The 24,523-nt window shown below is 47.9% G+C and overlaps 1 protein-coding gene across 1 annotated transcript; it reads left to right on the top strand.

The window, feature by feature from the left end:
- Window positions 1-22,177: 22,177 nt before the first annotated feature.
- On the top strand, window positions 22,178-23,639 carry LOC119441562 (legumain). Its single transcript, XM_037706171.2, has one exon. It carries the CDS (start codon window positions 22,212-22,214, stop codon window positions 23,529-23,531), a length of 1,320 nt encoding a protein of 439 aa, XP_037562099.1. The 5' UTR covers window positions 22,178-22,211; the 3' UTR covers window positions 23,532-23,639.
- Window positions 23,640-24,523: the final 884 nt, after the last annotated feature.

Here is a 24,523-nt window from a genome sequence, read left to right as displayed (position 1 = left end):
TGAAGTTGATCGCGGAGGCTGCAATTACGACGCGCTGTACGCGCTGATTTGACTCGGTGACGATTCAGTTACGTGCTTTGTCTTGCGCGTTGTATTAGTGTGTCAGTTACGTGCTTCGTCTTTCGCGTTGTGCTAGCGTGTGCAGCGTAGTGCAGCTTCCATATGCACGACGGTTGCTCATGGTCATCGACGTTGGTAGTCGTGATGGAGGAGACGTGCCACCAGGCGTCAGCGTGGGTGCATCAACGCCTAAGGGCGCTTTAGCCACAAAACACCAATAGACATTATATATCAATGTGCAATAAACATTACACTACTTCTGTGAAGACACGTTTCACTTTCGTGTTCTATACCGATTCCTATATAAGAGGGATCAACCCATTTTTTTTATGCATACCGGCACATATTTGAATATTTGCATACATACACGTACATGCCTTCCGCATAATTTGGGCTGCCACTATCAAGCCGGTGGTGCCAACTTGCCACGAGGTCAAACGGCAACGCTGCTCAACTATCGAGTTGGCGTGTTATTGCTCGGCTTTCGTTCTTTCAACGGAGACTGTGCAGTGGTTTTTCGCCTAGGATACGGCAATCTCAAAGGTGTCCCACTCGCACTGTCGAACCTAAACTTTCTTGGTCCCAGTTTTCATTCCTTTTCACCAAAAAGAGTTCAGTTCCAGTTCAACTCCGTAGCGACAAAATAACGGTTCAAACCGGTTCGAACTAGTGCAAGTTCGTTTGCATATCCGAACAATGATTACAAAAAATCAGCACAAACTTATTTTGTACGAAAGCTGGACGTTGCTGCTCAGCTGCATGGAAAGATCGCGCGTGCTGTACAGGCCGCAGGAGGTTGGTAGGTTAAAAAAACCCTTGCGAAAATGGGTATTGAATTTCCGTTGCCGATCCGTTGTACCATCATTGATTCACTTCAAATTACATGAAATTTCAACACTCACTGAGCCAGCTCAACGAGCCTTCAATGAAACTTCCGTCGTGCACTGCTCAATAAGTTTTCCATTGACAATTTTCTATTGGTTTGCGGTTTATTTTTTTTACTTTACGTGTGCCATGGAATGAACTTGTGTTCACATGAATGAAGTAAACTCCCACCTCCCGACCACCCCTACTGTGCCCCGGTTGAGTGCGAGCCCCTCAGTCAGTATAAAGTATACTGAGTTCTTGTGTCGTCCTATTTATGTGAGTGGTGAGTGCTGAAAAGCGCTCAACGACTTCTGGCCCTGCGATAAGGTTCAATTACCGTAAAATTGGTCCCGTCGTATATGCTTCTCCTAAACATAGGACGCGGCTGGTGGCGCGTAGAGGGAACGCGGGTGACATATCCACGCGTGAAGGAAGAAGCCTCGTTACTTTAAGAGTCGCCGAAAACGCATCATCGCTTGGAATACAAGGGAAGACGTTCGTTTCGCTCAGAGTAGGAAGCATGCGAGGCTTCGCCAGAAGGGTGGAAGAAGAGGAGAGCGTGTAGTTAGCCAGCGTGCCTGTATTCTCTCCTTCTCTCCCGCTGCTAAGAGGTGGGAGAGGAGAGCACTGAGGCACCCTGGCGGTTGCAGCTATGCGCTGTCGCTGACTAAAAAAAAGCAAGAAAAAAACAGCAGGTTACTTGGGTGCTTTCATATAATATATATATATATATATGCGAGATCACCGATGTGAGCGCTGTGATACTCACCATTCACCATGCTTTAGTTGTGCCCCTAGAGATTCTAGTTAAGCGCCTAACCTGTACACAACTCGTAGGCCAAGCCTGTAGATGCTTTAAATTCCCCTCTATACTTAAAGATTGTGTAATCGCAGTCAACAGCCATTCGCAGAACAATGTATTTTATTGTATGAGCCTTTGTGCAAGGCTTACAGCTTTGAAAAAAAAACATACTAGAGCTTATATAAAAAAGTAATTTTTTACACGTTTTTCTTCGTACATATCTGAAAACAGAACCGGCAACATTGGTAGGTTTTTTTTCCACCGGCGTTTGTTTGTTGCCATTTTGCACATTTTTGTGGTATCCGTGTGCGCGTTGTCGGCGTGGTAAGCTCCGATGTCCATGTGTCTGTGTGTTTGCGGTTGCACAATAATGAGACGCATTTTTGTCATGAGGATAGACGACGAAAAGTGTGATGTCCTTATATCCCGTCTGTGCCACAATCATTCCGGATAACAGCAGAGCATCGGCTTGCGGGGAGGTTTGTCATCGACTCCTGTGCGGAAGCGTGCACGAAGGAAGGAGCGGTACGACAGCGTCCTCGACGATAGTTCTTGTCTTCGGTGAGCATCTTTCCCGTGTTGTGTGTTCATACGGATCTCCCAGCTGAAAGTTTGATTCACGTGTGGGGCACGACACTGGTGTCAAAACAGTTTCTGCGGCGGCGGTGCAGCGCAGGCGTAGTGTCCGCGGTGCATGTATAACGCCTTCAGTCGAGCGCCAAGGTGTGGGACATGTCATCGGTTTAAACGGAATAGTTTCCGGCCTGGCTTGCAGGTTTGCAGATTTGGCAGGCTGGTCACGATCAAACCACTTGAATTGCAAGTTGCACTTGGACTGCAACCAACCGCTTAAAACAGGGAAGCCAGTTCGTGTATTTAGATGCTCGTCCATATTGACCCTTTTCGCGGAGATCTCGTGCGCGCTGCCATGTTTGATCACGTGGTGACGCGTCCATTGCTTGTCTCAACTGCCTCCGTGGCCTCCTTGTTTACAATGTAAGTGGATGACGCCGGCGCGGCTTAGAAAACCTATGTCTTCCGAGATATCGTAGACGGTGACTAGGTGGACGACACGAAGCTTTGTTCACAGCTTCAGAGAACATGCAAAAGCGCTTTCGTAGCTGATTAAGCTATGTCCAAACGACGCAAGCAGCGTATATGGTGGTTGTTCTCAAAGCGGGGCTAAATATGTATTCCAAGCTATCCAAACGTTCCGCTCTTGAATGCAGTCAGGGTTAGTGTTTTTTCTCCGTTCTTTATTTGGCAAATATTTTGATGGAGTGGCTTGTCACGTTTCTGACTCAGTAAAGTTCCTCGGTGCGGTCACTATCTGATTATTTCTTCCATAATCGCTCGCGGGTGTGCTCAGTTTTGATAGATTTGTTCTGTGCCGAAGGCATGAAACGTAGCAGTCTTGTACACTGTAATACCTTGTAGCAAAGATGTACTCGTATTATCGCTAGTAACTCGCTTACTCTTGTGGACCGTCACGAAACATTCAGCTTCGACCATTCATGCGCCATTGGTGTAGTACGTCATTTATTGTGCGTATACAGTGCGCATATATTCAAGTGTGTGCCCATTCACTTACTGATACGTCGGCGATAGAGTGGGCGTAAGTTTGCCTGCCATTTGGGAAAGATGTATACAGACAACGTGCGCGAAGCTTACTATGACAGGAAGCGGCGCTACTACTTTGTCATTGTTTAACGAGTAGTACTCACGCTTGCCGACGTTCTAGGGATGAAGCCCTTTCTTTGAAGGTTAGCGATACAGAGCTGGCGGATGAGCAAATTTCTGTATCCTCGAGGAAAGCCGTACACTTCGAAGTGCCGGTAATACGTTCGAACAGTTGCAGCTGCGGTCCGCGTACTTGGCCACACAGATTCATTCCATTCCTTAATATGCCAGTCACAATTTTTGCAGCCAACTACAGCACACGTCTTCAATCCCCATGATGCAATCTAGCATGATTGGAGCACAGTGTGTTAGCGAAAACTCAGTTGCATTTCCGACAGCTGATCGCACAGAAGCAAGGTAGAAGCGGTAATGGTTTTGTATTCGTGCGCGGTCGCTGAGGAGACGTATGGCGCGTAGGGTGCCTCGATGCCAGCGCCGCCGTTCAGGATGGAGACTACCCCGCTGGCGCCGCCATATTAAATCACATGAGCTGAGACTCAGCTACGCTTGCGTTCATAAATAGTGTTACTCGCGGCGCACTTCCAAGTGCTTTGCCTTGATGAGGATTTTTTATCGGTATCGCATCTGCACATCTTTATAACCAATAGCCGTTAACTCGTCGAAGGTCGAAGACCTAAATGTATGGCGCCGGGAACATGCCCCAAGTTGCCTAATTCAATCACATTTAATATGCCGTGTGTATGAATCCTTGCAGCGGCCGCACGCTATCTTGAACAAGGCCTGGTTCGTCACTGCCATTGCCACTGACAAAACTGACGCGAAACCAGCAACAAAACGCACATGCACAGCAAATGCCTCATAAAAAACTATGCCAGGAACGTGAGTCGCGAACTCACTACCCTACAGTGGGATTTTTCTCTCCTCCTCCGGTACGGGGGCGAGCGTCTCTGGCGGTCTCTCCTTGTAACCGAGACATGCCGGCGCGCGGGCGCCGGCATGTCTCGGTTAAAGGTTACTTATGCGAGGTCTCGGTTACGGTTACTTAAAATTCTATAGGTTACAGTATAGAGGTTACATGCTGGTAGCAGATCAACGTAACTAATGAACAGCTCCCGTCGCATTCAGTTTCGTCATTGTAACCTTTGGCATGCGCAATATAGTGAAAACATCAAAAGGACGGACGATGTAGCCGTTATTTTATTCGCTACTCATGTTTATAGTTATACTTATAGGTTCCCAAGATTAGAATGTACGTGTGACCTGGAATTCGTGTACAAGAGCAAGCTCCTGATCCGACGCTCCTATATCCTTGTAACCGAGACATGCCGGCGCCCGCGCGCCGCCATGTCTCGGTTACAGGTTCCTTATGTGAGGTCTCGGTTAAATGTTACTTAAAATTCTATAGGTTACATTATTGTCACGAGCCTCGAGAAGTAGTCTTGAAGGTTTAATAAACCGTAGAGCAGCTGGCTCTTGGAAGACGCGACCGTCGGTCCTGGCTCGAGCAGGGAAGGTATGGTATGGTATGCCTTATCTGATGGCGCATACATACAGCAGGGAAGGAGCGCGCGGTCTTCGTTCTCTTGGGCTCGACCCACTCTTGCCCACGACCCACTACCTACAGGTGACAATATTCCCCCTTCCGAACAAAAGCATCGCCGCGATGCTAAAAAAATAGGCGTAGAAGACAAAGAAGAAGAAGGCAGGCAGGCAAAGCGAAAGTACACAAAAAAAGTAGCCGTCACGCATACACAGTCAATGAACAAGTCAGTGAGTCAAGTCCCCGAAGATAAATGAGAAGTAGAAACAAAGAAGCGAATGGGCGAAAAAAACGAAAACAAAATAAATGTTTCAGACGCGCAATGTACGGCTTCATGCGCAAAACATGAACTGTGGCTGAGCTCGGTTGTCTTTGTGTACTTCTCCGTGTCTGCGACGTGTCTGGAACAACTTTGTAGTTTACGTCACTGACGCGGTGGAGCACTTTATACGGACTGAACTACCGGCTCAGCAGATTTTCACAGAGGCCACGAGGGTGAACGGGGGTCCACACCCATACTTGGTCCCCGGGGTTGTAGGACACGTCCCGGTGGCAGACGTTGTATCGTCGTGCGTCTGCCTGCTGCTGCTGGCCGATATGCAGCCGCGCGAGCTGCCGAGCTTCCTCAGCACGCTCTGCAAATTCCTCGGCGTCAGTTGTCAAAAGGTCAGCGTCTTGACACGGCAGCATTGCGTCCAACATCGTCTGGACTTCGCGACCGTAGAGAAGGCGAAATGGCGTGAAGCGCGTCGTCTCTTGCACGGCGGTGTTATATGCGAAGGTCACGTAAGGCAAGATCCGATCCCATGTTTTGTGTTGGACGTCGATGTACATTGCGAGCATGTCTGTGACCGTCTTATTCAGTCGCTCGGTAAGTCCGCTGGTCTGCGGAGGGTACGCGGTCGTCTTGCGATGCTTGGTGTTGCTTAATTAAAAAAACTTCGTCCATAAGCTGCGCTGTGAATTCTGTCCCTCTATATGTTATTACAGTGGAGGGAGCACCGTGAAGCAAGACGATGTGGCGCATGAAGAATTGCGCTACCTCTGAGGCAGTGGCTCGTGGGATCGCCTGCGTTTCAGCATAGCGTGTTAAATAATCAGTCGCGACGATCACCCTTTATTGCCGTCGGCAGACAGAGGAAACTGTCCGAGAATGTCCATGCCGACTTCGTCGAAAGGCGTGTGAGGTGCTTCAATTAGCTGGAGTAAGCCAGCCGGTTTAAAGGATGGTGTCTTGCGGCGCTGGCATTCACGACAGCCCTTAACGTACTGTTTGACGCTTGCCGAAAGCCCGGGCCAATAGTACATTTCGCTTACTCTAGCGAGTGTTCGTGAAAAGCCTAAATGACCAGATTTTTGTTCGTCATGGCAAGCGAAGAAGACGTCGTTGCGCATGTCCCTTGGAACCACCAGGAGGTAAACACGGCTGGTCGATCGAGCGTTCTTCTTATACAGCACGTTGTCTCACAGACAGAAGGACGTCAGCGAGCGGGACAGATGGCGTGGTATAGTTGTCTCGCGGCTCTCTAAATGATCGATGATCGGTCAAATCTCAGTGTTGTCACGCTGCCGTCTGCTCAAGTCCGACGAACTAATGGCGCCCAGGAAGCCGTCATCATCCTCTGTTTCCTGACTGGCAGGATCAATGGGTGCGCGGGACAGCATGTCAGCGTCTTCATGCTTACGGCCAGACTTATAAACGATAGTGATGTCGAATTCCTGTAGCCGCAAGCTCCACCGTGCCAGTCGTCCTGAAGGTTCGCGAATGCTTGCCAACCAACAGAGCGCATGGTGGTCCGTCACTACTTGGAAGGGACGACCATAGAGATAGGGGCGAAACTTGATGATCGCCCACACGACCGCGAGGCACTCTTTCTCCGTAGTCGAATAATTATCATCAGCACGGGACAGGGAGCGGCTGGCATACGCTATTACTCTTTCCACTCCATCTTGGAGCTGGACGAGCACTGCGCCAAGGCCAATGCTATTGGCGTCGGTATGCACCTCAGTATCAGCGTCATTTAAAAATGTGCCAGAACGGGTGCTGACTGCAGGCGCTGTCGTAATTCACCAAAAGCCGCCTGTTGCTCATTATACCACACAAGTGGCGTATCATCTCTTATAAGGCGAGTCAGGGGTTGCGCTATCTTCGAGAAGCCTTTAATAAACCGGCGATAGTAGGCGCACAAACCCAGGAAGCGCCGGACGGCCTTCTTATCGGCAGGAGCTCGAAACGCGGCCACAGCGGCAAGCTTGTCTGGATCGGGTCGGACCCCTTTGGCGCTTACTACATGCCCGAGGAACATGAGATCTTCATAACCAAAGTGTCACTTTTCGGGCTTAAGTGTGAGGTCTGCCGATCTGATGGCTTCTAGCACATTCCGTAGGCGGTGAAGATGCTCCTCGAACGTTTCAGAGAAGATGACCACAACATCCAGGTACACAAGACAGGCCTGCCACTTCAGTCCAGTAAGGTCAGTGTCCATCATTCGCTGGAAAGTAGCCGGGGCTGAACACAAGCCAAAAGGAAGCACTCTAAATTCATAGAGACCATCTGGAGTCACAAAGGCTGTTTTCTCGCGGTCGCGTTCGTCTACCTCGATTTGCCAGTACCCGCTTTTTAAATCGAGACAAGAAAAATATTGGGCACGCGGTAGTCTATATAAAGAGTCGTCGACACGCGGCAGCGGGTACACGTCCATTTTAGTCCCGTTGTTGAGCTTGCGGTAGTCGACACAGAAGCGTAGCGTTCAGTCTTTGTTTTTGACAAAAACGACCGGACGGAGACGACCACGGGCTGTTGGAAGGTCCTGAATTCAAGCAAGAGCTTGCGCAGTGCTTTCTGGCTATCGGTGGACAGTTCAGAATTGATGTCGTGATGGCCCAGAGACGTGTGTGCTGTCTCCACTACTTCTGACGTGAAACAGTTAACATTTGCTACTGCGTCTGCAAACGCTAACGAAGTGCCGCGGAACAGGTGTCGGTGCTCGTAGCTAAAGTTGGTAACAAGCAATTGCGAACGACCAGCACGAATCTGTATAACACTTCCCCACACAAACGCCTTGCTTTAGTGGGTGTTCCAAGTTACTTTCGGCCACCGCTTCGCCATCGCGTAAGCCACAGCATGTGACGTCGACGAGGACACTGGCTCGTGGAGGAAGCGTTACACTGTCTGCAGAAACACGAAGTACGTCGTCGTGTCTTTGGCCGTCTTGCACGTCGATTGCTCGTTCGGCAGAGAAAGTGATACGACGCTCTTGCAGATCGATAATCGCGCCGTACTCCTGCAGGAAGTCAACCCCAAGAATAACGTCGCGGGAGCATTCGCGTAAGCCAAGGCAGCTCGCTACGAATGTAGATCCTTGAATCTCAACTCTAGTCGCGCAGACGCCCAGTGGAGTAACGACGTGGCCACCAGTCGTCCGAATCTGCGAGTTATGCCAGGGCGTGATCACTTTCTTCAGCTGCGTTGCTATTTTCCCGCTTAGTATCGTGTAGTCTGCGCCGGTGTCCACTAAAGCACTAAATGTATAACCGTCAATAGTCACTGGTATATCGAGCGAAAGACGGTCGTCCCGTTCAGCTGCAAGTGATATCGGATCGTTATCTTTCCGTAACTGAGTCCGTCGGAGGTCTTCAGTGCTTCGACCGTCAGCGACCTCGCCACCAAAGATCGCTTCAGTTAGTTTTCCCGGCGGGGACTGGTCGACCGCTCGGGAGACTACCGCTGGGGCGGAGGTGAAAATCGTCTCGGAGACGGCGATCGCAACTGTCGCCTGGCAGGCGGCGGCAAGCGCTGCTGAGAGAGGTAGTCCTGAATGTCCCGGGGTCGCTGGCCGTATCGGGGCGGCGGCGAGTATGCGGAAAAGCCGCGAATCCCAAGGCGCCGGTATGGGCACTGGTGGTACAAGTGGTCAGCTTCACCGCAGTGGAAGCACAGAGGCCGATGATCGGGTGTGCGCCAGACATCCGACTTCCGAGGGGGCGGGCGTCTGTCGTCGACGTAGTGAACCGCTTGCTCCGAACGATGGGCAAATGGAGCGGCATGAACAACGGGCGACGGTGTATACCCAGCGTCGTAGTACGATATCGGCTGCGCCGACTGAACTGACGCCGTAGGAGGAGCACGAACCAACAGCCGCGGAAAGGAAGTAGGGCGCTTCAGGGCTTCCGCGTAGGTCGCACGGGAGTATTCGGGAGGTACTACCGCAGCGTTAGCAGGAGGCAAGGTGTCACGGAGCGCGCGGTGCAGTTCGTCCTTGATAATGCTTGCTATGGAGCTTACCGTAGGGTGCGGTGTTACGGCGGCTTTTTGCGCACTACAGAGCGGATGAGTTCTCGCAGTCACCATTGCTTCCTATGGCTGTGAAAATGTCTAAAGAAGACATGCTGTTCGCTTGCCGCTCATACAGGTTCGAGCGATGCAGAAGCATATTTTCTATGGTCACGGCCTCAGACAAGAACTCCGCGACCGTCTTCAGAGGGCTCCGTACTAGGCCAGCGAAGAGTTGCTCCTTGACCCCGCGCATCAGATGACGTAACTTCTCCTCCGTCTTTCTTGGATGCGCTCGTCGGAAGAGGCGCGTCATGTCTTAGACGTACGTGGTCACAGTTTCGTTTGGCAACTGGACGCGGGCCTGAATCGCTCGCTCCGCTCGTCCGTGGCGATCAGCACTGGTGTAGGTCTCGAAAAGCTTAGGACAAAACTCGCGCCGCGACGTCAGTTGCTCCTCGCGGTTCTGAAACCACGTACGCGCGCCATCATCCAGGTAGAAGTGGACGTGTCCTAGTTTTTCCGTGTCGTTCCATTCGTTCACGAAGGCCACGCGCTCGAAGTCGACCATCCAGTGTTCGACGTCTTCGAACACTGTGCCATGAAACGTCTTCGGGATCCGTGGGCTCTCAAATGTGTACCGGTTCGACATCGTGCTTCCCGTACCGGTTGGGGCGGTTTGAAGGGAAGCGCTGGTCATACCGGTTGATGTGGTGGGAACCGTACCGTCGACGACTTCTGGGGACAGTCCCCAGATCCTGCGGCTGGCCCGATGCACGGGAGTGTGGACAGGCACTGGATTCGTAGCGCGGATCTTTGGAGGGGTCTACAACATCCGTGAGGACGCTTACCCAGCACCTCCACCAGTTTGTCACGAGCATCAAGAAGTAGTCTTGAAGGTTTAATAAACCGTAGAGCAGCTGGCTCTTGGAAGACGCGACCGTCGGGGCTGGCTCGTTCTCTTGGGCTCTACCCACTCTAGCCCTCGAACCACGACCTACAGGTGGCAGTATAGAGGTTACATGCTGGCAGCAGATCAAAGTAACTAATAAATAGCTCCCGTCACATTCAGTTTCGTCATTGTAACCCTTGGCAGGAGCAATATAGTGAAAGCATCAAAAGGACGGACGCTGTAGCCGTTATCTTATTCGTTACTCATGTATATAGGTATACCTATAGGTTACCAAGAGTAGAGTGTAAGAGTGACCTTGAATTCATGTACAAGAGCAAGCTCCCTGTTCCGACGCTCCTATATCAATGAGCCCTGCATTCTCTATCACGTTAGACAAAACTTCACCACTCCTGTCCCGCTGAATGTTAATCCCACTTCGATCACTAGGATCACATACCCAATTGAAATCTCCCATTAACACAGCGCAGCGTTCACAGTCCAGTAGACTGGACACAGTATAAAGCAAAATAATTTGTTTAGCAGCGTCATTATGTGCATGAAATTTAACTATTCCACATGGCACACCCAGCAACGTCATGGATGCAAGCACATTCGGACCCGCCTACAATTAGCAGCGAATGTGCGTGTTCGCAAAGCCTTATTATTTTCTGCATTTAACCCCACAAAGCCCAAACACCATTCCACATGAACGACAATTAAAACAGCGTGTTCAAATTTATTTCTGACCATGAAGATATGTTTATTGGTACAAGGAAAACAATGAAATGGTATTAAGTAAACTATAATTAGTACAGTAATTACTTAACTTGTAATTTATTTGCTGTACTATCGCGACTGTAAACTTCCTCCAGCACATCAAAAACCCTAGTATGGGCTCTAATTCAGGTCATTAGCACATAAATTTGAATTGTTAGGCATCAAATTCAGTGTATCAAAAATGAAACGTTGGGCGTTGTGGGGTTAAATAACACACATAGATTTCTTTTGAAACGTTAGCCCAATCAAGGCAGATAATGGTTAATAAACGCGGCCACAAGACCGTCTGAAGCCACTAGCATGAAGGTCAGACAAAACCATGTGCCGCCCGTCATTCCAATGGTGGCGAAATTATCGCAGTGCCGGAGTTCCTTCTAGTAAATATCTTAGCAAACTCTACGCTTGAACATTACACTCGCTCGGAAAACGCAGTCACTACGTCCGATAAAGACAAACAAAGGCATAAATCTGAGCGCTGATAAAGACTACACGTGTCGCGGCAATGACATTTAACGCGCGATCAATGCTCTCGAGTGCACGCTTCTGTGGACAGGAAAGGCAGCCATTGTACGTGGGCCTTGACAATAGCTGTCAGCCAATAGCCTGACAGCTATTGTCAAGCTGCTATCGTCGCCGGCGGTGAGGGAAGATATGGAAGCGAACATCGCCACTGCTATGCCGAAAGCAGACATATTGCACTCGACGACTGAAAGTCTAGTCACAGGACCCCAAGTCACGAGACGGGTAATATGTGGAAAACATGCTCAGCTCCTTGCTTTTTATTTTCTTCGCTGTGCAGGCGCTCTGTTTCATTTTACGCGACAAAAATGAAACATTACCACCGGGAGGACACCCGTCCCGAAACATTACCAGTAGGAAACACACGCTGCTAGATTTTTCTGCGAGGTCCAGTTTAACAAAAAGAAAAGAAATAAAGAAAAGAAAAACGTAAGTACGAAGGAAAGAAATAAAGTGCAATGGTAGTAACCGCGCAGTACACTCGATGCATACCGAAGTCAGACTGGCAAATTTAGTGACACTTTCGGTGGCACGGTGCTAGACGGTAAAACTAATGGCATACTCGAGTGGTCGTTTCAGAGCGCTCTGTCCGTGTTACAAAAGTGATGAAAAACTACTTTAAAGCTGTATTACGACAATAATCGGGGGCGAAAGTGATTATCCTGCTTCGTTATCATCAGAGGGTCCGTTTATGCAAGCGGTAACGCTTAGTAACTGTTTTACATGACCTTTGCAGCGCTACCAGAGCGCTCTAACACGACCACCCGATTATGTCATAAGTGTCATTCGGGGTTGATGACAGTGACGATTTAGAATTGTTGAGCTTGAATTGATATGATGCTTATAATTTGAGTTTAGAAACGGTTACTGTTAATACAAAAAATACATGCTTATTTAGAGGAAATGAAAATGCAATAAAAATAAAAATATAATAATTTCATTCACAGATCTATTTGGCTTTAGTCAATACAAGCACAGAACGTAACCCAAATCCAAATAGTAAAAATGGCGCCTTCCTTCGAAAGTGACCGCTTCAAGCTTAATTTGCCTTCACTGATGCCGTTAAGACACTCATAGCAACTAAACCCACGGGAAAGTTATCCTAGAATTAGTGCCATCTCGGCTTTCTACCTTTATTTATATATTCTTGAAGTGCTGCTATCGAGGCTACATACTTCAGCACAAAAAATAGGCGTAGAAGACAAAGAAGAAGACGGCAGGCAAAGTGAAAGTACACAAAAAAGTAAACGTCACGCATACACAGTCAATGAACTAAGAACATGTTCCCGATGATAAATGAGAAGTAGAAACAAAGAAGGGAATGAGAGAAAAAAACGAAACAAAAAAAGTTATAGACGCGCAATGTACGGCTTCATGCGCACAACATGAACTATGGCTGAGCTCGGTTGTCTTTGTGTCCTACTCCGTGTCTGCGGTGTGTCTGGAACAACTTCGTAGTTTACGTCACTGATGCGGCGGAGCACTTTATACGGACCGAAATACTGGCTCAGCAGATTTTCACACAGGCCACGACGGCGAACGGGGGTCCACACCCATACTTGGTCCCCGGGATTGTAAGACACGTCCCTGTGGCGGATGTTGTATGGTCGTGCGTCTGCCTGCTGCTGCTGGCCGATATGCAGCCGCGCGAGCTGCCGAGCTTCCTTCTGCAAATTCCTCGGCGTCAGTTGTCAAAAGGTCAGCGTCTTGACACGGCAGCATAGTGTCCAACATCTTCTGGACTTCGCGACCGTAGAGAAGGCGAAAGGGTGTGAAGCACGTCGTCTCTGGCACGGTGGTGTTATACGGGAAGGTCAAGTAAGGCAAGATTCGATCCCATGTTTTGTGTTTTGTGTTTGGGGCAAAACGCCGACGGCGTCGACAACAGTTATGGGCGTTGCGGGTGCTGCTGCATGTCCAAGTTTATACCGCTGATAAAACTACTATAAGTACTTACTCCGTGTAGCTCTCTACTGATTTGCTATCGCAATTGATGCTTCGCCTTTCGGATGAAACTGCGACAGTTTTTTTTTCTTTCATGTCACGGTATGTGCACGTACGCCAAGGAACAAAGACCAAACTGAAGAAAGAGGAATCCATCAGCACGTGCGCGGTACTGTCGGCAATGCATGTGAAAGATTGGGTATCACGGATACGGGCGGGATATTTGGACTCCTGGTGGGAGCAGGGTTGCAGATCGTTGATTCTTTTCGCGTACTATTGGTACTATCTCGCCACTTCTTGGCGTTACAACGTAGACACAAACCATGATGTCACCGCTCGCGCGATATTGTTGGTATGCCGAGTCAGCCTTCAAGATCGGAGCCCATATCACTGAGTCGTTCGGGAATTAAACATTCGGTAGGCTGCACTTCCTGTTTGTCAGGGATGGTGTCAACTTGTTTTATTACGTGTACGCTATTTGTGTTTTCTCTGTAGCCCTGTGCAATGTGAAAACAGGTAATTGCGGAATGAAGTTTGGTAAAACGAATGGGTAAGGTGTGACAATGGAGATAGGCTGGGTGTGGACACTAAAAGGCAAAAGTAATTTTGGTACAGGTGAAATTAACTACACAATAGAAAGAATACAAGAAGAAAGAAACTGGCAACGCAGACGCGTCTACGTCTGCAAGTATTGATATCTTGAGATATTTGCGGAACTATAGAAACATACTCAGTCATTCGCACAAAGACATGAACGCCAGCAGCGCATGCCATGCGAAAGTCACAGGGCATAATTATTATTATTAGTAGTAGTAGTAGTAATAGTAGTAGTAGTAGTAGTAGCAGCAGTTTTAGTAGCGTCTACCAGGACGTCCGCAGAAAGAGATAACACAAGTGGTTCTATATTGCATCGAAATTTAGTACGGCAAATGTCTTCGCTCGACAGTTTCACAATAGACTCTTCTCCTGACTGCAAATCTAGTTTTTTTTTCAATACAAGCAACGCCAACCTACTCGGGACGCAACGAATCTTAACGTCTGCGCAGATGCTTACTATTCGTGCATAATATGAGACTCCACGATGAGGCAATACTCTCATTGTGAAACCATATGCCGTAGCTAAGTAGTATAGGAGCGCAGTTTGTCTTTAAATGAACGCTGAGCGTTCCTCCAATAGACGAACAAATCTGTGTTGAAACAAGGTGCACTTTCAGACAAGCAAAATAATGCCCAGTTATCTAAGTTATCACATTCCACTTTCTGCGATATTATATAGAATGTGATTCCTAAATGTAAAAATATGCAAGTGGCCATGTAGGTGGCCAGAACAAACGTAATGTTGTTAGCGGTCGCTTGAAGCATGTCCAACCATTTTCTTTCTTATATCGCCTAGTCACATAATTAGTTATTATTATTTATTCAACTTTCACATAATACTGTTACGGAACAGGCGCCACAGTTTGGCTGCACTGAGGAGAAGGAAGGCGACGTGTTCTCGCTAAATATAGCGTCGCCATTTTGGCCTCCGTTAGCTTCCCTGTAAATAAACTGTAAATAGCATTGAACATCAGCTACACGTAATAATACATTCAGAGGAAAAGTGCCAATGAGAAAATTAAAGACCATCTGGAAAAATTGTCGATGCAGCTTTCTGTTGCTCCATACGAGCCACATAAAGGTTTTTTCCAGGCCTGAAAGAAAGCCCGCGAAATACAAAAAAGAGCTGCAGCTCCGTCAGAAAATTCCCAGGTGTCCTTAGCTATCGCCCAAGACACGCGAAGGAGAAAGCCTTGTAAAGCCTACTGTAATACCCCTTAATACATCTTTATCCACCTTATTCTACCATAATCCTCCTTAATAAACATTCGTCCACCCTAATGGACCTTCATTCAGCTTAATTGGCCTCAAACAATCCTAACATACCCTAATCCTCCTTATTACACTTTAATCCACCCTAATGCACCTTATTCTACCCTAATTCTCCTTCATCCACTTAATGCACCCTAATCCTCCTTAATGCGTGTACCTTAAGCCACCCTAATCCAATCACTAATCAATTATTAATTAGCTTTTACAATCAATAATCATCTCTTATATACGGCTGGACATGCTTTGGTTCGCTTCCGGCCTTCCTTGGGTCACGTGGCTTTTTGTACTTCACAACGCGACCTTGAAACAAAGAGATCTTAAGCTTTCACCTTAAAACAATGAAGCGCGCGGCGTGGGACTTCTATGGCTGCACTACTTTCGTACCTTCCGCAGCGTTAGCGCGAAACATTTGTGTGAAACGAAGTATAGCGTGTTGCATGTGCGACTTTGAAATAATGTTCGTAGCATTTGGTGCATTTTCAAATGCAGCCAAAGAAATTCACTCTTTCTTTGCGGCTCCTACATACAGTCACACAACAGTTTGAGTAGAACATAAATAATGTCGCACAAACATCCAGGTGTCACCAAGTAGATTTTATGTTAGGCACCTTGTCGCTGTTCTGTGATGCGGACTCAAATGCACCCGAGGAAAACGTGAACTACGAATAAGGCCGTGAACCATCAAATTAGGCTTGCTATCGGTCAGTTGTTTCACCGTCATATTACCTAAACGGTAAACAGCAAACAAATGGATAGCCCCCCCGCCCCTATCCCGCCACAAAATTCTGAGAACGTAGATTTAGCAAATAAGGTGAAACCAATACAGGAAGGAAGGAAGGAAAATAAGAGTCGAAAGGCAGAGAGGTTAACCAGGTTAAGTGTCCGGTTGGCTACTCAAACAGGGGAATGGGGTAAGGGCCGAAAAGATTAGAAAACAAGAGAATGTTAAAAAAAAAGAAAAGAAAAAAACACATCAGCCCGCACAATTTCATAGTTTTTCACGCAGTCCTGTTTCTTTTAAAAAGCGTACTAGCGCTTTTAAAGCAGTTCGTTCCGTTGTCGGCTGGGACCAGGGACCAAGAATTCTGGCTTCCGTAAGGGGATGGCTGTCTATCTTGTCGAGCGTGGTTCTGAGGACTTTCCTTTGTGCACTAAACCGACGACAATCAAACAGAAGATGTGCTATCGTCTCTTTGCACCCGCAAGTTTCACAATCTGGACTTGTGGCCATTCCGATAAGGTAGGAGTACGCGTTGGTGAAAGCTACTCCAAGTCTTAGGCGACAAATGTGAGTTACCTCCCGTCGTGGTAAGCCATGTGGATGGCGGAGCTTCAGATTAGGACCCAGGGGACAGAGGCACTGGTTTTTAAATTCCGTTGAATTCCAGTGCGCTAACGTAAGCTCGCGAGCAAGCGCACGGGGCTTTCGTGTTGCGTCTGTTCGGGACATAGGGATAGCGACGCAATCGGTACTGGTATGCGAAGTTCGAGCGGCTACGTCCGCTTGCTCGTTTCCAAAGATACCACAGTGACTTGGCAGCCATTTAAAGACGATGTAATGTCCTTTATTAACTGGCTGATGGTACATTTCGCGTGTGTCCGCGGCAAGTCGTTCGTGGGGTCCACGGCGTAGTGCAGAGAACACACTCTGGAGTGCGGCCTTGGAATCGCAGAAGATAGGCCATTTCTGGGGTGGTTCCTGGTCGATAAGTTTCATTGCTGCACACAGAGCTGTAAGTTCGACAGCCGTCGTTGATGTCAAGTGCGATGTCCGGAATTTTATTACTGTAGATTTTGCTAGGACAAATACTGCAGCTGCTGAACTGGAGCGCATGATCTGTGTAAACATGTAAGCGGTCACTGTGGACCTCATGTAGTAGCAATAATGCTGCCTGCTTCAATGCTGCTGACGGCATTTGTGCCTTCTTCTTTACGCCTGGAATGGTGAGGCATATTCCAGGTGAATGCAGAGACCACAGTAGCAACGAAGGCCATGCTGCAGGGACGTAATTCGATGGTAGCGATGCTGCGTGTATACTTAGGAGACGGCTAAAACTCGTATGCGGCCTACTTGCTGGCAGGCAAGCAAGATGGTGAAAGGGCGTCCTTATGACATGTCGAATGTGCACTCTTAGAGCGTCGACTGCAAAGCACGTTGCTACAGGGTGGTCGCGTGCTATGGCAATTGTGGCCGCTGTGGATGCACACTTAGGGAGGCCGAGGCACGTCCGTAGAACTTGGGCTTGCATACTCTGGAGTGTTCGAAGGTTCGTTGTACTGGTGCTTCCCAGCACGGGCAGGCTGTATCTTAGGAAGCCCATAAATAATGCATGGTACAGCTGTAGCATCGATTGCACAGATGCACCCCAACACTTTCCGCCGACAAATTTGAATACATGTGCTATTGCAGTCAACCTCTTTTTATGTATGAAATATGTGGCGTCCAAGACAAATCACGATCGATGATGACTCCAAGGAAGCGGTGTTTTGTTTCGTAAGCAATTACTTGTCCATTTATGCGTATAACATATGGAGTCATTGTACTGCGCGTAAATGCGACTAATCGGCACTTTTCAGAGGATAATTCTAGGCCTTTCATACGCAGATAAGACGACGTTTGTGTGACCGCCTTCTGCAGTCTCGCTCGTATCTGCGGAGGAGTTACGCCGGCCACCCAGATGCAGATATCATCTGCATAGATGGATATATGGACCGTCTTTGGCAATGATGCAACAAGGTCTAGCAGTGCTACGTTGAAGAGCATGGGGCTTAACACTCCGCCTTGTGGCACACCTTTGCTGGTGACATGGTGGGATATCATTCCATCTTCTGTAAGTACGAAGAAGGATCTATCCTCCAAATAGCTGTAAATCCAGCGCAGTGCACGGCCACCAATGCCCACATCAATCAAAGCACCGAGAATTGCTTGGTACGCTACATTATCACATGCGCCTTTCACATCAAGAAACATCGCCACCGTTAAACGTTTCATGCTCTTTTGGTGTTGAATAGATGTTACCAAATCAAGCACGTTATTGACCGATGACCAGCCCCGCCGGAAGCCCGCCATTGCATTTGGATATACCTCATTATGTTCCAAATACCACTCAAGACGCGTCAACACCATCCTTTCCATTAGTTTACCAACGCAACTGGCAAGAGCGATGGGAAGGTACGATACCAAGTCTAATGGAGATTTAGAGCTATTAAGTGAAGGCATTAGGCGGCTGACTTTCCACTCACAAGGAATCAATCCTACGCGCCCGCATTCGTTGTATCTCTCCAAGACTACACTGCGGGCTTTGTGGCCAAGGTTTCCAAGTGCCTTGTATGTGGCTCCGTCGGGCCCAGGCGATGATGACTTCCTACAAGTCGCCAGCGCAGCTTCGAGCTCCTCTATAGAGAAGAAGAGATCCATGCGAGAGTCCTCGGATGCCGCAACATCATGTGCTAATGATACAGGTCGTGATGGCAAGCCAGCGATTCTTGCGCAGAAATCCTCAGCAACGTCGATCTCACGACGTCCTTAATGCAGGGCAAGAGACTTAAAAGGGTGGCGCTGTTGCGGAGACGATTGTAGGCCATGGAGAGTTCTCCATATGGGAGACAGAGGCTTTCGAGGATCCAAGGACTCGCAAAAGGATTTCTACTTCTGAGATTGAAGCGTATCGATGTGGCGCTGGATTTTTTTTTTTTTTGGATCCGCCTCGCCTCCCTCAGATCATGAATATATTTGGTGCGCCTGTATCTTCTTTCCGCGCGTCGGCGGATCGCTCGAAGCCTTTCCAATTCACCTTCATATTCATTATACTTTGGAGACGGCCTAAAAGTGAACATAGCCTCTTGCATTGCATTTCTAATCTGATTCTCCAGAAATGATGGGTGGCCTTCTTGACATTCGTCTTCCATAAGTGATCTGAACTTCGTCCAGTCTGTTCTACAGAGGGCAGTAGATAGAGACTTGGCCACTCCCTTGATCTTCAAATAGGTAGGAACGAGATCACTTCCATGGGTTTCTATGTCTGAGAACCACTTTATACTGCTTCGAAGACACTGAGAGACGAAAGACAAGTCCAGACAGCTGCTGTAGGTTAGTCCCCGTAAATATGTCGGGCTGCCGTCATTGAGACAACAGAGCTCTTGGTCCGAAGCCAATGCGACTAGTTTTCTTCCCTTGGAGTCCATCTTCACACTCCCCCGAGCGGGTGGTGTGCGTTAAAATCTCCACTAAGGATCTAAGGGCCAGGTGTCGCGGATAACAAAGCACCCAGTCGTTGCTTGTCAAAACGACTGGTTGGAGAAATATATGCAGCGACGAGAGTAAATGTAAGTTTCTTTGTTTTTGCAGTAAAGACACGTAATGGTCGTCGTCGTGAGGCACAACTGAATGCTGCACGTAAGTGAGTTCACACCGAACATAAACGACGACATTGCTGAGGACATTCGTAAGTGATTCCTGTATTAGAAGGCTATGGGGCTATGAAGCTTTCTAAAACATGGGTGCTATGCAGGATGTGCCGAGTTTCTCGTTCGCACGAGTTTTACCCGAGTTTGCTCGATGGCAGTCAGTGAACGGAGACAGCAAGGTAAGCACAAGAACAACGGGCCAAAAGAAATGTCGAGATAAAGCGGCGCATGACAACATGAGCACACCCTGCGCGGCGTTTCAACTACAGAAGACTGTGCAACGAAACGTGCCAGCGCCGCGTAGTGTTATCAACGTATTATCGCAATTTAGCAATGCCGTCACTGTCCCGCTGTCTATCTGCAAGCTTGCTGTAAGCCGCTTGCCACGCCTCCCTCGGGCGCGCCAAGGGCGTGCCTCCTCTTTCGGGCACTATCTTTCTATCCTCCGTCGAATGCGAACAGGGCACATGCTGTTCATTCTTGCATCTACACTTTTGCATCTACAGTTGCATCTACACATTTCTATTAGGATCCAAGAATGAAACCGAATATCTAATTGAACACCTCAAGAGCTAATGCTTTAGCGCAACATGTGGTCACTGTCAAGCGAACGTCACAACCTTCACGACTCCCTGGCTGGTAGCTTGTGTGAGAAAGAAATGCGCTTTCTTTGTTGGAAAAAAATGCACCATTAATTTACCCGCTTTCGGCTCAGGCATGAGCTTTTGTGGTCCAGTTTGCGAGATCCGGATATAGAGGAGATCACTAGCCCCAAAGCTACTCCTTTGGGGGGCATATTATCACAGAGAAAATACTGCAATGCATACATAATGTAAACAAAATGTGCCAGGCATCGACAAGGAAGATTTTACGGCAGCTTTCGCCGTTCCTACGATGACCGCATTACACAAAATTCCCTAAAGGCTGCTTTCAAGCGTCTTCAACGTATTAGTGCCGTGAATAGAGGGCTTCTGTTTAGGTATCTAACTCCGTTCTTTTAATAGCTTCAAATTTCCGAGCACGAAGGACACAACGCTCTTAAGAACCACCCTACATTCATTAGGAATTATGTGCATGCCAACGAACTCTGATAAACGACGCGTGTTATTACAGAGATAACGGCATGTGCGCTAATAGCGCATGATGGTAGCATACTAACGTATCCACTTATAAGGGTCAGCGCACTGTGAGCGTTAATGCACAGCATGCGGAACCAGCGCTACATCCGAAGATCTCCAAGAATTTTAACAAAGGTTGATTTGGTCGTCGTTATTTGTTAGTTTTTGTTTTGTTGCGGAATCTATAGGCTGCCCTGGATGACTAGCGCCTATCGACACTTGAATGCACCACTTAGACAGTTCGGATTTCTAAAATTTTGCTTACAAACTATATTTCTGTTAATTTTACGCTAACAGGTCGACTATTTGAACAGAAAATGAAGTTAAAGTTCCTTTTTTTTAATTTGGCCCCGAAACTTTGGGACTATACGCTAGTGTGACGTCATGGATTTTAAAGTATATTATCGACCTTGTGCTGTTATACCTCAGTAAAAGCTTTTGAGACTTGCTAAGTTCTGTTAGTGGCATTTTTAGTATACAATCCAGCTCACCTTTACTGATCATCATCTGAGCCCGAGGAGACGTCGTCAAATTCATGACGTCACGGTGAACTGGTGCAGGAACTTCAAGGCGCTGTCGCCACCGGTCTTTTCTTACGTTTCAAGTGTCCTCCTGCGGTAAGAATACCTAATAATACTGTGTCATTAATGGGTAAACCCCACATACTTCGTAAGTATCCTTCTCGCCAAAAATGTGGGCCGATTCCGAAGGCAGTGCCGTCTAAGACAGCGTCTCAAAGCGCTAGCAGTCGCGACGGAGAACGCGAGAAACTGGCACATGATGCACGAGCAAGAGAGTTCAAAAGCGACTTTAGCACGACAGAAGCATAGGTGGGATCCTGGCCTAACGATTTGACAATTCGGCTTCTTTGCTGGAAGGCAGAGGTCGGATACCCCCGTTGCTGACGCATTTCATTATAGCATTACTGGGAGACACACTCTTGAGGTATCAAAAAAAAAGTAAAACTCCAGGTGCGTCGCAGTAAGCATAAAATCGCAAAATAGGTACAAAGTATAAAGCATCACTTCTGTGAATGGGAGTTTTGCAAGGCCGACCTCAGCAGTCGAGATATCACATTTGAAGTGCGCTCTTTTTTTTTGTCCCAGATGCAAACTTGACACAACCGAAACCTTCCGTACCATTAGCATCGTTATCAAGCAAAAGAATCTACAGAAAGCAGCGCATTTCTGTTCGTCCAACGTTTACTGCAACCACAGCAATAAGTATTCCACAAAGCTACTTGATAATGGCTCGCCATAGCACCGAAAGATAAAAAAGCCTGAAGTACAGGCTATTGTTATGGCCATTTCGGCTGCCCATTGACGTGATGATATCACAACACTTGAGCAATGCGAATTTCTCTGAAAGCGTGCAAGTTGTCACGGGTACGTGCCTTATCGTGTGGGCGTATCTCCGCCAGTTGTGCAGATATGGCCTCTAACAAGCTGTCTCATCTATTTAAAAAGGTGCTGGGAAACGGTACGCGATCACACGCAGCAGTCATGGCTCTGTCGCGGTACCTTTTCCTGGTGTTAGTAGCGGTGGCATCGACGGTTCATGCTGCACCCGGAAAGTCTGCGAAGCATGCCGAGAATACTCAGCCAAAGCTCTGGGCACTTCTCGTGGCTGGTTCTAATGGTTATTTCAACTACCGGCACCAAGCCGACATTTGCCACGCGTACCACGTGCTCCACAACCACGGCATTCCTGACGAGCGTATAGTGGTCATGATGTACGATGACATCGCCAATGCCACGGAAAACCCGACGCCTGGCGTCATCATCAATCATCCCAATGGAAAGGATGTTTACCAGGGTGTCCCCAAGGACTACACTGGAGACCTCGTCACCCCACAAAATTTTCTGAACATCCTGCAAGGAAAGAAGGTGAAAGGTGGTAGCGGGAAAGTTATAGCCAGCGGGCCAAACGACCATATATTTGTCAACTTCGCGGACCACGGAGCTCCTGGGCTTATCGCGTTCCCCAACGACGACCTGCACGCCCGACCATTCGTGAACGTCATCAAAAGTATGTACAAGCAGAAGAAGTTCGCGAAGATGGCGATCTACATCGAGGCCTGTGAATCCGGCTCCATGTTCGACGGCCTGCTCCCGGACAACGTGAACGTGTACGCCACTACCGCAGCCAATCCTGACGAGTCTTCTTACGCTTGCTACTATGACGACAAGAGGCAGACCTATTTGGGCGACCTATACAGCGTCAACTGGATGGAAGACTCGGACAAGGAAGACCTGCTCAAGGAGACACTTATCGATCAGTTCAAGATAGTGAAGGAAGAAACCAACACTAGCCATGTCATGGAGTACGGTGACATGAGCATCGGAAAGCTTCCGGTCGGTGAATTCCAGGGTGAAAAGGACGCGAAGCCAATCGTTCTACCGAAGGTACCCTTTGACGCCGTCTCCAGCCGCGACGTCCCAATAGCTATTCTAAGAAAGAAGCTCGCAAAGGCCCACGATGCCCAAACAAAGCGGTCCCTGAAGCACAAGCTGCGGCAAGCTATTCGGAACAGGTCCTTCCTGAAGGAGAAAGTCGCTGAGATTGCCTCGTTCCTCACTCGAGGGAACGACGATAGCGCGGAATCGGTGCTGACTTCGAAGCGGCGGCTAACCAAATTTGACTGTTACGAGCAGGCGGTACGGCACTTCAATGACCGGTGCTTCAACCTCTCGAAGAACCCATACGCACTCGAACACCTGCGCGTTTTGGTGAACATGTGTGAGTCGGCATACAAACTTTCGGAGATCTTCGAAGCCATGGACTTGGCGTGCAACCACCCGACCATTGTAGATATTGTGTAAATACAAGCCTGCGCTAAAACTTAGAAATGCATTTGTTCGAACGTTTTTTCTTCTTCTGAATTTGGTACTGAAAAGGCGCAACAAAAGATACCAATAAATGCTTTTTTTAATTGCTCTTTATTGCGACATGTGCGTGTGCGTGAGTGTGTGCGTGTGTGCACGCGTATCCGTGTGTGTTTTTGTGCTCACGTGTGCGTGCGCGTTACAAACACGTTACAAATGCAAGTAAACTTCAAGACAAAGAGGCCTCGACGCGGGGTGCGCACATGGGATTGTTTTCCCTCCAGGAAAGCGCTTCTAATTCTCGCGATTAAGTGAAAAATTTAAAGCTTCATGTGCTCTTCGATTACCCGCGCGTGCATGAGGAGCCACGGTTTTTTTTTTTTTTCAGCCTGCGCTGCTGGCACGACCACTTGCAATAACTGCTCGAAATTACCGTTTTCATTATGGCAACGTACTTTCATCGGCTTACTCTAAACACAGATTGTCGTTCGTGCAAACTCTCAAAGTTTCAAGCTGTTTTCTTACAAAGATAATTCTAAAATGAAATTCCCAACGCGAAGAAAAGTGTACTGCCTTTGGTGGCATTGTGAAATGCCCTGAGGCTCACAAATTAACCCAGACCTTTTTTTAAAGATTTCTCCTAGATGCTCTTTCCAACTGAAATTATACCGCTGCGATGTTTCACCTAGATACGCCTTTTAGTTACCAAATGACAAAGAATAAGTACCACCGGCGAGTATCAAGTTTGTTAAGGTTTGATTGTGTATAATGTGTATGGTGAGCATTGTAAACTGTTTATTCATATACAAGCTTCTGTTTCAAGAACATAATAACGTATATATTTTAGAATACCGGCATAAGCCAAGCAGATACTTTCATTGTTTAGGATTTTAATTTAATATACGAGAATTTCATGTAGTATTATATTTCATGTTTTGCAACATATACAAGGCAACGTAAATGTTTTACTCCGTGTAGTATTATATGTC

Source organism: Dermacentor silvarum, chromosome 2 (genome assembly GCF_013339745.2).
Source record: "Dermacentor silvarum isolate Dsil-2018 chromosome 2, BIME_Dsil_1.4, whole genome shotgun sequence".
NCBI classification, from domain to species: domain Eukaryota; kingdom Metazoa; phylum Arthropoda; class Arachnida; order Ixodida; family Ixodidae; genus Dermacentor; species Dermacentor silvarum.
Note: the sequence above shows the minus strand (reverse complement) of the source record. Positions and strands in the feature narration are given on the sequence as shown.